The sequence below is a fragment of the Pituophis catenifer genome, unplaced genomic scaffold (genome assembly GCF_029215685.1).
Source record: "Pituophis catenifer annectens isolate HBS135680 unplaced genomic scaffold, rPitCat1.0.hap2 SCAF_4, whole genome shotgun sequence".
Lineage (NCBI taxonomy): Eukaryota > Metazoa > Chordata > Lepidosauria > Squamata > Colubridae > Pituophis > Pituophis catenifer.
Window position 1 is genome coordinate 62421133 of NW_027256884.1, and position 15425 is coordinate 62436557.

The 15425-nt window shown below is 41.0% G+C and overlaps 1 protein-coding gene across 1 annotated transcript in view; it reads left to right on the forward strand.

The window, feature by feature from the left end:
* The window catches only part of GK (glycerol kinase), a 101539-nt gene that overhangs the window by 56301 nt on the left and 29813 nt on the right, over window positions 1-15425 (forward strand). Inside the window, exons 9-12 of the mRNA XM_070943380.1 lie at window positions 1061-1096; window positions 11397-11464; window positions 12407-12449; window positions 13230-13310. Of these exons, the coding sequence (XP_070799481.1) occupies window positions 1061-1096; window positions 11397-11464; window positions 12407-12449; window positions 13230-13310 (228 nt within the window). The remainder of the gene's footprint in view (window positions 1-1060; window positions 1097-11396; window positions 11465-12406; window positions 12450-13229; window positions 13311-15425) is intronic.

Sequence of the window (15425 nt, forward strand, 5' to 3'; positions counted from 1 at the left end):
TACCTAGTGCTGCGTAATGGGGTAAGCTCCCGTTACTTGTCCCAGCTTCTGCCAACCTAGCAGTTTGAAAGCACGTAAAAAATTCAAGTAGAAAAATAGGGACCACCTTTGGTGGGAAGGTAACAGCATTCCATGCGCCTTCGGTGTTTAGTCATGCCAGCCACGTGACTACGGAGACGTTTTTGGACAGTGCTGGCTCTTTGGCTTTGAAATGGAGATGGGCACCACCCCCTAGAGTCAGGAACGACTAGCACATATGTACGAGGGGAACCTTTACCTTTACCTTAATGTGAAGCTGTTTTCATTTCTAGGAGTAGTGTAAGAATGAGAATAGCTGTAAGTTTGCTCCCCAGAACCCAAATTTTGCCTTCGTTTTTACTGGTGATGTTCAGGATTTTAGCTCCATTTCTGCAGCTCCAAAGGGGTTTCTCTTTCCTCCCTGCACATGGGAAATCTTTTGGCAGGCAGAGAAAGGGAGCTGAAACCTTCACTTGCAACATTCTCTGCTGGTTTCCCCATTGACTTTCTAGGAAAGATAGCAGAGAATATTACAGTTGGTGATCAATGATCGGGGGTGCTTGGCAACTGGTTGCAAGTGCTAACAATTTGCCAAATACCCATGGGTGTGCAAAAGCATTCTTTCCCAAGCTGTCAATTTGAGTGATCATTAAGTGACCAATCATTAGGCAAGGGCTAAATCCAGGATTCAGTTTTTTCCCACCATTCCTTAAGCATAAGTTTATCATGCTTAATGAAGCTACAGGGAACTATACTTCAGCAACATTTGAAGGAAGATAGATGTGTCCCTCATCGTTGTGCCACATATGTGGGATTCTCAGGACATCTCCAATGTAGTGGAGAACCTAATATGTCTGCCAGATGACAATTTTCTCTGTTTCCCCTATTATTTTTATTTTATTTGCATTTCTGCTAACAATTTTACATTTTTATTTTAATTTGCTTATGAGCTATAAGCAATCATATTCTAATTGTACATTATTTTCCTTATTTGTAAACTAGTTGAAAACAGCATATTTTTTTTAAATTACTCTTTTGGCAGAGTTCTGGAGCTTTGACTGGTGTGCCAATTTCTGGGGTGAGTTTCCTAAATAAAACTATGATGTTTTAATATAATTTTTGCCAAGTATTAGAATCTTCAACCATATCTACTGTGTTTCCCCGAAAATAAGACCCTGTCTTATATTTTTTTTAACCCTGAAATAAGCACTTGGCCTTATTGCCATGCGCTCAAAAGCCCAATTGGGCTTATTATCAGGGGATGTCTAATTTTGGGAGAAACAGGGTATTTGATATAACTTATTTTATTAAAAGTTAATTTAATAAGAAAATAAAAAAGTAACATGTGCATCCTTAGAGTGTGACAAAAAATATAGTAATTATTTTTGTTTTATTTATTTATTTATTTGTTTGTTTGTTTGTTTGTTTGTTTCCATTTCTATACCGCCCTTCTCCAATAGGACTCAGGGTGGTGAACAGCCAGAGTAAAAAACAGAACATACAAAATTAAAAAAAAACAGTTTAAAATGATTAAATATTTTTGGCCGTAATTTAAAAACAACCCAATTTAAAATCAGTTTAAAATTTAACTCAAGCCAGCCCAGCTAGTTGAAATAAATAAGTTTTCAGGGCCCAACGAAAAATCCGGAGATCTGTTATTGTACGTATCTCTGGGGGGAGGTTGTTCCAGAGGGTGGGCGCAGCCACAGAGAAGACTCTCCCCCTGGGGGTCGCCAGCCAACATTGTCTGGCGGACGGCACCCTGAGGAGGCCCACTCTGTGCGAGCGTACTGGCCGGTGGGAGGCTATTGGTGGCAGAAGGCCATGGAGCGCTTTAAAGGTGGTCACCAACACCTTGAAGCGCACCCGGAAGACCACTGGGAGCCAGTGCAGCTCGCGCAGGAGAGGTGTCACATGGGAGCGCCCCGTCGCCCCCATAATCCCCCGCGCGGCCGCGTTCTGGACCAGCTGGAGCCTCCAGGTGCACCCCAGGTGGAGCCCCATGTAGAGAGCGTTGCAGTAGTCCAGGCGGGAAGTGATGAGTGCCTGAGTGACTGTGTATAGGGAGTCCCGATCTAGAAAGGGGCGTAACTGGCGTATCAGGCAAACCTGATAAAAAGCCCCCCTGGCCACGGCCGTCAAATGATCTTCTAAAGACAGCCATGCGTCCAGGAGGACGCTCAAGTTACGAGCCCTCTCTGTGGGGGCGAGTGATTCGCCCCCAATAGCCAGCGATGGCCACAGCCACTCGGTCTTGGAGGGGTTGAGTCGGAGCCTGTTTTTCCCCATCCAGGCCCGCACGGCCTCCAGACACTGGGACATCACTTCAAGGGCATCGTTGGGGTGGCCTGGGGTGGAGATGTACAGCTGGGTGTCATCAGCGTACTGATGGAACTCCACCCCGAAGCCACAGATGATCTCACCCTGCTGTCCTCCAATCAGGACACAGAGTTGCAGGCTAGCCAGCATACGTCAGCAGCAGCAAATATAGATAAGCGACAGCTCCGACCTCGCAACAGAGAACCCATAGCTTCTAAATGAAACAGAGCCTGAAGATGACAGGGTTGTGAGCCTGTCGAAACGTTGCTATAAGAAAAACTTTTAAAGTCACTGGTAGGATTTTAGCTGAGGTTTTAAAGGACCTTGCAGAGTGCTCTGTAAGGATTTTTAGAAGATTTTAAGGTGGGATTTTAACCAGGATTTTAAATATTTTAACCAACTTATTTACAATGACGTGGAAAAACACCCAAGATTTTAATTTTTTGCATATATGTGTATATGTGTGTGTGTGTGTGTGTGTGTGTGTGTGTGTGTGTGATTGTAAATAAGTTGGTTAAAATGTTTAAACATTTTACAATATTTTACATATTTACAATGACGTGGGAAAACACCCGAGATTTTAATTTTTTGCATATGCACACCTGCGAAAACTTAAGAAGACAAATATATATATATATATATGTGTGTGTGTGTGTGTGTGTGTGTGTGTGTGTGTGTGTGTGTGTGTGTATAATGTTAAAATCTCGGGTGTTTTCCCGCGTCATTTAAAAGTCTGTTAGTTAAAATGCTTAAAATCCTGGCTAAGATCTCAGCTCAAAATCCTCCAAAATCCCAACAAAACACTTTGTAAGGTCTTTTAAAACTCTGGCTAAAATCCTAACCAACACTTTAAAGATCTGGCAACATTTCGACAAGCTCTCTACCTTGTCATCTTCTGGCCTTTATTATCAGTTTAGAAGTTGTGGGTCCTGTTTCATTATCTATATGCATACTATTTGATTCTTATAAGAAATATTCACAAATTTATAAAGCTAATTGAAGGAATTATACTCCTTAAGAACATAATGCAAAATCTTGTCATATAAATTGGATGTCCACAAACAATTATGTTTGCAAGTTGACAAAATATAATGTTCTAAACGTTTGTCTATCGAGTTTCTAATTATCTAGGTCATGGTTGTCCCAAAGGTGCTTTTTCAAGAGGCAACTGGACATTCTGGGGTTTTTTTTTGAAGACGTTTCACCTCCCCCTGGTCCACTGGTTTAAAAAGAGGGGTCAAAATTGAACAGCCTCTCTCAACAGAGGGGGAGGGATATGACATAATCTATGTCCAGTCTACAACACAGTTCTACGACAGTTCCAAGAAGGCTCCACATCCATTTGCAACACTCACGTGATGCTGATGAGACAGATAAACCTCCAGGTGGCCTTCATCATTGGCATCCTTCAGTCTCAAAAGATTATGGTATCGTGCTCTGTAAAGAGGTCCTAAAACAGCATCTAATGTGACAAAAAGGCCAATTTGAGAGTGGCAATCCCTTCCACACTGAGGGCAGATACATTCTGTCCCCTGCCCAACCCCCAGATTTCGCTGGTTCCGGGACTGCCTTTTTGCCTCAGCCTGCTGAACAAGTGTCTCTTTGAATTGGAGAAGGCCGTGCTGCGTCTTTAGCCTCCAAGCTGAACGATCGGAGGTTAAGGTTTCCCAGTTGTTAATGTCGATTCCCAGGGCCTTTAGGTCCCCCTTGCAGATATCCTTTTATTTTTTTAATAAAGTTTTTTTTTTATTTTTTTAAGACAGACAAACATTTAGTACATCATTCATTTCTTCCATGTAACATTTTGGTATCTTCAAAGATTTCTTCTCTTCTGTATCTCTTTCATCTTCATTTTCACCGAGTCCATTACAAAGGTTTTCCATTAGTATAGTATTCTAATTACAACAATTATTTTTTCCTCAATCTCTTTTAAAATTTATATCTCTTTTCTAACTAATAGTAAAATTTATTCCATATCTTAAAATTTTCTTGCAGATATCCTTATATCGCAGCTGTTGTCTCCCTCTGAGGCACTTTCCCTGCACTAATTCTCCATACAGGAGATGTTTCGGAATCTAACCATCAGCCATTCTCATGACATGCCCAAGCCAGCGTAGACATCGCTGTTTCAATAGTGTATACATGCTAGAAATTCCAGCACGTTCCAAGACTGCGCTATTTGTAACTTTGTCCTGCCAAGTGATGCTAAGGAGACAGCGCATATGAAAGGTGTTCAACTTTCTCTCCTGCTGTGCATAAAGGGTCCAAGACTCACTGCAGTACAAGAGTGTGCTCAGGACGCAGCCTCTATAGACCTGGATCTTTGTATGTTCCATCAGCTTCTTATTAAGCCATACTCTCTTTGTAAGTCTGGAAAATGTGGTGGCCACTTTACCAATATGTTTATTCAGCTCAGTATCTAAAGAGAGAGTGTCAGAGATAGTTGAGCCAAGGTACACAAAGTCATGGATGACCTCCAGTTCTTGTGCAGTGTTGTGGCTGTCAGCGGCCTGTGCAGCTAGTAGCTGATTCCGACAGTGAGGAGGCTGGTGTGGTGCTGCACCAGCAGCCTGTGCAGCTGGCACTCGAGTCGGACAATGAGGAGGCTGGAGAAGATATGCCAGAGGCGGGGATTCAGCCAGGGCCTTCAGAACCTCCAGAAGCTTGTAATACAGGAAGGTGAATCCACGTCCTGACCCATGACTTGTGTTTTTTACAGGCTAATTATTAGTCCAAAGTCTTGGCAGGCCTTGCTAAAACTGCCCATAAGTTGTTGAAGGTCTTCAGCAGAGTGAGCAGTGATGGCAGCATCATCAGCGAAGAGGAAATGCCGTAAGCATTTCAGCTGGACTTTAACAGTGGTGAAATCTAAAATTTGTTACTACCGGTTCTGTGGGCGTGGCTTGGTGGGGGGAGTTAATGTGACTGGGTGGGCGTGGCCATTTTTTTTTTCTTTTAAAACCATTTTTTCTACAACCTCTTCGGCGAAGAGGTTGCAAAAAAAATGCTTTCAAAAGGCTCTGACGATCCCAGCTGAGTTGCCTGATCGGGAGAGGCTTTTTTTTCTTTTAAAAGCCTCTGCCAATCAGGCAACTTAGCTTGGATCATCAGAGGTTTTTAAAAGAAAAAAAAAACCTGCCGATCAGGCAACTCAGCTTGGATCGTTAGAGGCATTTAAAAGAAAAAAAAGCCTCTGCCGATCAGGCAACTCAGCTGGGATCGTCAGAGCCTTTTGAAAGCATTTTTTTGCAACCTCTTCGCCGCGCTATCATCAGCGGCTTTTTTTTTTTTACTTTTAAAAGCATTTTTTCAGCCAAAGAGGTTGTAGAAAAAATGCTTTTAAAAATTAAAAGAAAAAGCCTCTGATGATTGTGCGGCTCAACTGGGCATGGGGGGGGGATTTTTGCTACCGGTTCTCCGAACCACCCGCCTCCATTGCTACCGGATTGGGTGATCCAGTCCGAACCGGGAGCATTTCACCCCTGGACTTTAGACTTTGTTCTCAATTTAGAGAGATTAAAGAGTTTTCCGTCTGATCTGGTCCAGAGGTAAATACCCTCTGTTACAGTTGCAAAAGCATGTTTTAGCATGACAGGAAAAAAGATCCCGAATAAAGTTGGTGCGAGGACACAGCCCTGCTTCACTCCACTTTGAATATCAAAGGAATCTGATGTTAAGCCATGGACCAGTTGGCTCAAAATCCACACTGTGATTCTGGATAGACTCTCTGCAAGGACCTGGAGCCTCTTCAGTATGACACGGGCAAGTAGCTTCCCTACAACACTAAGAAGAGAGATACTACGGTAGTTGTTACAGTCACCCCTGTCACCTTTGTTCTTGTACAGTGTGACGATATTTGCATCCTTCATGTCCTGTGGTACTCCACCTTCCCTCCAACAAAGACAGAAGATTTCATGCAGTTCAGTGGGGATGTTCTCTTTGCAGCACTTCAGAACTTCGGCAGGGATGTTATCTTTCCCGGGTGCCTTGCCAGAGGCAAGGGAGTCCAGGGCTGCATTTAGTTCTTCTAAAGAACTAAATGTTATTTAATGCTTCTTCAGTTACCACATTTTCTGTGGAATATAACTCAGAGTAATGCTTCACCCAGCGTGCCATCTGCTGTGCTTGGTCCTGGATAACCTCATCTGTAACAGGCTTCAGAGGGGCAGATTTCTTCTGTGTTGGATCTAAGGCCTGCTTGATGCCATCATACATCCCCTTGATGTTGCCTGTGTCAGCTGCTATCTGGATCCGAGAGCAAAGCTGCAGCCGATAATTGTTAGCACATCTCCTGGCGGTCTGTTGGACTTTGCTACGAGCAGCTTGCAGAATCTGTAGGTTGCGCTCACTGGAGCAGGCTTTATATGCAATTAGAGCTCTCCTTTTTTCCTCGATGGCTGGCATCAACTCCTCCGAATGGGCTTCAAACCAATCTGCTGTCTTTCTGATCTCTTTACCAAATACTGACAAGGTGGTGTTATAAACAGCATTCTTGAAATATTCCCATCATTCAGATGCATTTACTTCAGCCGGGCCTGGGAGAGTTTCATTGAGTGCTTGTACAAATTCCTTGCAGGTCGTGGTCTTCCTTCCTTCTTTGAGTGATGCAATCTCTTTGTTTTCAGTTTTATTCTGCTCCACACCAAGGAGTGGTCTGTATCGCAATCAGCACCTTGATAGCTGCATGTGATTGTAATATTGGGGAGGTTGGAGTGCCTGGTAAGGATCAAGTCGAGCTGGTGCCAATGCTTCGATTTTGGATGTCTCCAAGAGACTGTGTTGAGGCTTTGTTTTAAAGTATGTTTTGATAACGCAAAAACCATAGTAGCAGCAAAACTCCAGCAGGTGTTGGCCATTTTCGTTCATCTTCCTGATGCTGAACTGACCTAAACAAGTGGGCCAAGAACTATAATCAGCTCTAACTCTGGCATTAAAATTGCCAAGGATAAACAATGGGTCTTTCTCAGGGATTTTCTTGATAGTGGCAGCCAGATCATCATAGAATTTGTCTTTGGATTCTACTGAAGATGATAATGTTGGAGCATATGCGCTAATAAGAGTAACCAGCCCTGCTGATGAGTGGAGCTGCAAGGACAGAATTCTTTCACTTCCTGCAGTAGGTGGAGTAATGGATCCTAGTAGGGTGTTTCTGACCACGAAGCCAACCTCATATTCCCTAGACTCATTTGATGGTTTCCCCTGCCAGAAGAACGAGAAGTTTCTCTCCTTAACAGATCTCAAGTCTAACAGTGTTGTCTCTTGAAGGGCAATAATGTCCATCTGCAGTCTGCTCAACTCCATGTCAATGGCAGCTGTTTTATGTACATCATCTATCTCTTGTAAATCGTCAGAAAGGCCAGGGCTCATTGTCCGAACATTCCAGGTGCCCAACTTTAGGGCTAAAGTTCTCTTATGTTTGTTGCATGGTGCAAAGTTATCGATCTGCTTGTCGGCTTTGACCCTAAACCCCACGCACCCTGTGAGGTTAACAGACCTTGGCGGGGCAGCACCTTACTGGCTGGGGGCTGCCCAGTTTAAGGCGGGCGATAGCTGCCCAATGAGGTACAATGATCTCTCCCTTCGAAGAAAGTGGCCTCCGGTGTCATGCTCTACGCCAATCAAACAAAGACTTATAACCGGTAACTGTCACTTCCCGTGTTGTTTCAATGCTGTATGCAAAGCTGGAGTGTCCTAACCCAGAGCACGAGGCCTGGATAGATTAATATAGAGGATAGACTGTTACCCAAGCAGCAGATCCCCCATCTCCACTTTGCTGAAATAATCCAATGAAATGGCAAAGCCAATACAATTAGTTCCAGCTGTGTTGCAGGAGTTACCAGAATGTAACTCAGTCACAAACTGCTTCCGGGACTCCGGCTCCAGATTTTGCCTCGAGGTTGACTCCTGAAGCCTTTTCCAGTAGTAGATATAGCCACAACGCAGCGGAGGTTTGTAATCAGAGTTTCCCTTCTCCTAGGTCAGTGGTTCTCAACCTTCCTAATGCCGCGACCCTTTAATACAGTTCCTCATGTTGTGGTGACCCCCAACCAGGGGTGGGTTCTAATTTTTTTTACTACCGGTTCTGTGGGCGTGGCTTATTTTGTGTGCGTGGCTTGGAGGTCATGTGAGTGGGTGGGCATGGCTAGCTGGTCATGTGACCGGGTGACCATGGCTATGTGTATAGGGACTACTCGGAGGGCTGAAAAAAGTCATTTCTGACAGGTCCTCGGACTTTTGACTGGTCCTCACACTTATGACCATCCTCACATTTATGCCTGTGCAGCATTCTTAACAACCATGTCACTCATTTCACAACTGCTTCTCTTCAACATGGTGATAAAATAGGGCAAAAAACGTAAAATGTGAGGACAGTCGTAAATTCGAGGACTGGTCAAAAGTGCGAGGACCAGTCAAAAATAATTTTTTCAGCCCTCTGAGTAGTCCCGGTGCACAAAAGGACTACCCAGAGGGCTGAAAAAAGTGATTTCTGACAGGTCCTCGCACTTTTGACCGGTCTTCGCAGTTATGACTGGTCATCATTTATGCCCATTGTAGCCTTCTTAACAACCATGTCACTCATTTCACAACAACTTCTCTTCACCATGGTGACAAGATAGGGCAAAAACTTAAATTGTGAGGACAGTCGTAAGTTTGAGGACTGGTCAAAAGTGCGAGGACCAGTCAAAAATAACTTTTTCAGCCCTCTAAGTAGTCCATATGCATAAAAGGATACAGCAATAGAGAGGGATGAAGGAAGGGAAGGGGAATTAGAGTAGGAGTGAGGGTAAGAGAGGGAGGAAGAGGAGGAGAAGGAGAAAGGAAGAGGAAGTAGGGAGAAGAAGAAGAGGGGGGAAGAGAAAGTAAGAAGGAAAGAAAAGACAGAGGTGGTAGGTTTGAGGAGAAAGATTGCTGTACAATAAAAAAAGATGAAAGGGAAGAAAGCCAACCCCAAACAAATATACAGATATTAAGATAAAGAATGAATTGTTAAACTTTAAAGAATAAAAGAGAACAAATAGCAATAAATAGCAATAATTAGAAACACACATACAAACATACAATGTATTTTCTTTGAACAGAGTATTTGGCCGGTTCACAAATTTAAACAGTTGTAGGAGGTTAGCACCCACCCCTTTCCTAGAAGAATGAAATATTTTGGGAAATATTAAAAAGGCAGAATATTATATTTCCCTGGATGAGAAATGGAGAAGCATATTTTACAGACAAAGCAGCTCCCACCTTCCTGCCCCCCAATGACAAAGGATTGACTTTTGTCAAAGGACATTTGCAACACAATAGCAACAGAAACTAACACAATGGGCTCCATCTAGCAATCGAAACTCACCACACGTGACCTGGGAAGCACATGTGACCATCAACCAGCAAGGCTAGCTAAGACCCCCACCCCCTGGGAGTCTGACAACCAATCAGGATACTCTTTCAGGGTCCCAAGAAATGCAAAGCCAGAGAGAGCATAAAAACCCGAGGATTTACTGTATCTGCCCCTTTTCTGTTCAGGAACTCAAGCCATGTGATCCTGTTCACATTAAACCATCTTTCCAAGCAGTCTCCATGTTTCCAGTGTCTTTTTCCCTACTTGGAGCAGAATCCAGAAGGATATTTCTTCCAACACAGTGTTTAGTCATTTCAATTAAATTTACAATTTCTGTATTTCCTTTTTGCCATATTTATTCCTCATCTATTTTTTTTAAAAAACCAATATTACCCTTCATCCTCATCTCTAATCTTAATCAAATTCAATTTTTCCCTTCTATTCTATATTATACCCCTTCGCATTGTCATCTATTTTTATATCCATCCTCACATTGGTTAATTATGTAATTATGTAATACAGTTGTTTAATACAAATTCAACATTTTAATATAAATCAATTAGTTATATAACTATCTTTTTTGTATATTAATATGAACATGAATATTCCAATTATTTCCATGCAATCCAATATCTTACAAATCAATTAATTATATTTACCAATAATAATAAACCAAATAATTTCCCCCATATATTCCTCTAAACCACAACTTAACCATTTCTGCTTTCAACACAATATACAATTAATAGTATCTCAATTATTACAATTCCCTAGTTAAATAGAGCTTTTTTTCTTTTGTGTTTTAAAATTTTGAACCTCCTCTTTTGCCCTAAATTTCCAATTGTTTGCAGTTTTGCACCTACCTTTTTTGGTGAGGAAAAAGAAAAAGAAATCTCTCTGCCTCATTTTGTCACGTTGCAGCAAAGACCCTGCTTTACTTTCAATTTTGCTTTTTCAGCATAGCTAGGGGAAAAAAAATCTGCTCCAGGAATTTACCTCTTTGCTAGCAACAGAGCCCTCCGCAAAACAGCTGAGAGCAAATCAGCTGAGAGTCTGGAGGCTGATCAAATCAACTTATGATAATTAACCTATGCTGAAGCTGAAAGGGGCTGTTTTTTCTATTTTTGCAGGCACCGGTCTATTCATTTGTTTTCTTTTAATACTGATCAGCTGTAGGGCAGCTCTTTGAAGCCCCGCGGCAAGAATTTAAAGTTTTTTTCCCTCTAGCCATCAGCTGGGACTCCGGAGGCAGCAATAGATTGGGAGTGGGCGGGGTAAGCGACCGACGACCGGCGATCCAACAGAGGCAGAGGGTGAGGGTGAGTGAAGGCATGGGGGGGGCGAGAGAAGGCTTTGGCAACCCCTGTGAAATGGCCGTTTGACCCCCAAAGGGGTCGCGACCCCCAGGTTGAGAACCGCTGTCCTAGGTGAGCTTAACGACTTGCTTAAAGAATGCAAATGACCATCTGTCTGCAAGGAGTATAAATCCTTTCATTCCCCACCTTCCAGTCAGAGCTGAAGAAGCTTCTTGGATGAGAAGCGAAATGTCTTCAAAGAAAAACCAGAAAGTCCAGTTGCCTCTTGAAAAAGTTGTAAATGTTTCTTGACTATATGTAAAGAAAAACAGCCAAAATTATTCCTCTGAAAAGAATCTAATTTGATTACTTAAATAAATAAATGCATAAACATTTTTGGTTAAATATTATGGAATTATTTGTTTTTCCAGTGTTTAGGTGATCAGTCTGCTGCATTAGTAGGACAAATGTGCTTCAAGGATGGCCAAGCAAAAAATACGTAAGATTAATATGAAATATTGTATTATAGACTTATTACAGAAAGGAAAATCAATACAATTTTAGCTGACTTAAAACAATCCAGTACCTCTTAGAGATGTGATAAAGCTTTTTTTTTTTCCTGTTTGTTGAATTAATTTCAGGGGAACAAAATTTTGGATTTTTAATAAAATATCCATAGGAATAAAAGTGCTGATGCATTTATTGGGCATGTAAAAAATGGACATCAGTCTTTTAACAACCAAAATTACACTGTTGGTCCAGTCTTGCCATTTCAAGTTATGCGTCTTGTTCAATGGTGGTCCTCCTTACCTTGGCCATGTCTCTGAGCACTGAACACCTTGTACTTCTGGGCACTCCAGGTAGATTGCAGTTCTGGAATATGATAGCACTGGAGGATAATGAGTTCTTGGTAGCCTCACATTTGATTCTTCTCAAATCTTTAGCAGTTAATATACATCTTTTTTGGCTCAACACGTTTCTTGCGACCCTGTTGACTTTGCAACAAAACGTTTAATGGTTCTGTGATCATGCCCCAATATCTTAGAAATTTCAAGAGTGCTACATCCCTCTGAAAGACTTTTTATAATTTTTGACTTTTCAGAGTTCAGTTAAATCTCTTTTTTGTCAGTTAAATCTCCATTTTGCTTGAGGAAAAGAAGCTGCCTGATAATTATGCACACTTTGATATAGGGTTTTGATCTCCTTAGGCCACATAAAAATGATGATAGGGTCAAAATACTCATTTGCCTAATGTGCACAATCCCTCCTGTATAGGGAGTATAGGAATAGGAAATGTGGATGAATAGCTTTAGAGTGATTTTTTTATTCCAAGTTTTTTTTTATATGTATCTGCTGCAGGTTCTTCTTCATCAATTTAGCTGAAGAATTACATTCTGTTTTTCAGATGTACTTAATAACTTGGGGTTTTTTTCCACTGTAGGTATGGAACAGGCTGCTTCTTACTCTGTAATACAGGCCAGAAGGTTGGTGCTATGAGTGAAACAATTTGCTGTTTTTCAAATAAATAGACCTTAATGCACAATAGACTTAATTGTATATTTTTTAAAAAAACATAGTTCAGGTATGTTTCCTTTGTCTTTAAGGTCTTCTATATAATTTTTAAATAATTTCAAATTCATGTAGCCATTCATCTCACAAAAGGCAAGTCAGAATCACATTGCAATAGGACTCCTGGTTCAGGCTTTAGCTTCATAATATTTTTCAGAAATTGATTAGTATGAAACAGTGGTGAAATCCAAAATGTTTTACTTCCAGTTCTGTGGGCGTGGCTTGGTGGGTGTGGTGTGGCTTGGTGGGCATGGCAGGGGAAGGATACTGCAAAATCTCCATTTCCACCCACTCCAGGGGAAGGATACTGCAAAATCCCCATTCCCTCCCCACTCCTGGGGGAAGGATATTGCAAAATCTCCATTCCCACCCCACTCTGGGGCCAGCCAGAGGTGGTATTTGCCAGTTCTCTGAGCTGCTCAAAATTTCCACTACTGGTTCTCCGAACTGCTCAAAATTTCCACTACCGGTTCTCCAGAACCTGCCAGAACCTGCTGGATTTCACTGCTGAATGAAACCATTAAAGTGATACCCATATTAGAAAACTAATACATTAGCCAGTGTTTAAGACAACTGAAAAATAATTATTTTAGTATTTTGGCCATTTTAAAATAGTACATGACTATTATACAGTGACTTTTTCTATAAAGCAAGAATAAGTAATAAGTAATATTTTCTTTTTCTGTTTTTCTCAGCCTGCACTCTCTGAGCATGGCCTCTTAACCACTGTGGCTTACAAATTGGGCAGAGACAAGGCTGTATGTTATGCATTAGAAGTAAGTCAAATTGTTCATTGCAGGCATTTTAGTATTTCAGTTTACAGTGGGTGCCACGCAGCCACTACTTATTTATAGGTAAACACTATAATTCATGTTGCTATAGTATGTTTGATGTCAGCATCATTTTTTTTGAAAAAGTTTTTTATTTTGTACATAAACATTTTTAATACATCAGTCATCTCTTCCATGCGACATCTCGGGGTTTTCTCCATGACTTCATCTTTTTTTGTTGTTTCTTCTGTCTTCATTTTCACCTTTCTCCAAAAATACAATATTCTAATTATACCATTTTTTACACAGCTATTAAGTTACTTATCTATATCTCTTTTCTAACCAATGGTAAAATGATCCCATATCTTAAAATATTCTGAATCCTCTCTTTCTTTAATCATCAAAGTTAATCTATTCATTTCAGCACAATCTAGAATTTTTTTAATCACTTCTCCTTCCAGAGGTATTTTCTCTACTTTCCAATTTTGTGCAAAAACAATCCTTGCAGCTGTTATTACATGTATAATCAAATTAGTATTTTCTTATTTCTAGTTTTCTCTGGAAGGATACCCAATAGGAACAGCTCTGGTTTCAAATCAATACGTTGTTGTATCATTTCTTCCAACCATGTCTTAATTTTATTCCAATAGTTTTTAGCTTCTGGACATGTCCACCACATATGATAATAAGATCCTGGTAACAGGTGACATTTCCAACATTTAGCTGATTTATTTTAAACATTTTTGCCAGTTTCTCAGAGGGCATATGCCATCTGTAAAACATTTTATATTGATTCTCTTTATACGCAGTGGACATTGTTAGTTTGTAATTCCTTTCCCATAACTGTTGCCATTTGTCTAAATGGCTCAGGGCCAGGCTATCTTCGAGACCGCCTTCTACCACATAGCTCCTAGCGACCGGTAAGATCCCACAGAGTCGGTCTCCTCCGGGTCCCGTCAGCTAAACAATGTCGGCTGACAGGCCCATGGGGGAGGGCCTTCTCTGTGGCTGCCCCAGCTCTCTGAAACCAATTACCTCCTGAGGTCCGGACCGCCCCCACCCTATTGGCCTTCCGCAAAGCGGTGAAGACCTGGCTCTCCCAGCAGGCCTGGGGCCATTGATCTTGTTATAATGATCTTGCGAGACCCGGCCATGAATTGGAGTGCATGTGTTTTAACGTTTTTAAAGTTTTTAATATTTTAATGTTTTTCTTTTTAACATTTTTTATGGGATTGTTCGCATTGTTTTATTCTTTGTTGTAAGCTGCCCAAGGTCCCTTGGGAGTTGGGCGGCATAGAAATGCGACAAAATTAATTAATTAATTAATTAATTAATTAATTAATTAATTAATTAATTAAGTGTCCAAAATTCTTTGCCCAAGCTATCATTGTTTCTTTTACTTATTCTTCCTCTAGCTCAATGCCAAGTAAAAAAATATAATTTTTTAAAATTAATTTATCCTCTGTTCTTGTCAGGATAGTATCCTATCCTGTCTTTTCTAAGTAAAAACCATATAGTTTAACATCTTTTTCATATCTTGTTTGTATTTGCTTGTACGTATACCAATCCATCTCATTCCCTTGTTCTTCCAATTCTCGTTTCCCCTTCAATTCCCCCTTATCTGTTAATAACTCCTTGTATCTAACAATATTTCTAAAATTAAAAATATTTAGGTGTATTAAAAGCTTCCATTGCTGATAACCATATTGGTATTTTTACATAGTATTCATCTCTAACTTTATATAAGGAACAATGTGTTCCTTATATAAGAGCCTTGGTGGCGCAGCAGACTAAAGTGCTGTTAAGTAGCACCAGCTGCCTACAATTACTGCAAGTTCAAATCTCACCAGACTCAAGGTTGACTCAGCCTTCCATCCTTTCGAGGTAGGTAAAATGAGGACCCGGATTGTAGGGGCAATAAGCTAACTTTGTATAAAAAAGAACACCGCTTGGGAGGGCCGAAAGCCCTACTAGGCAGGTATATACGAAAGTATGAAGGCTATTGCTTAACACATTGTAAACTGCCCTGAGTCTCCCAAGAAGGGCGGCATATAAATCGAACCAATAAATAAATAAATAAATATAATGTCTATGAAAGTACGTGTGTATCTTCTACCATAC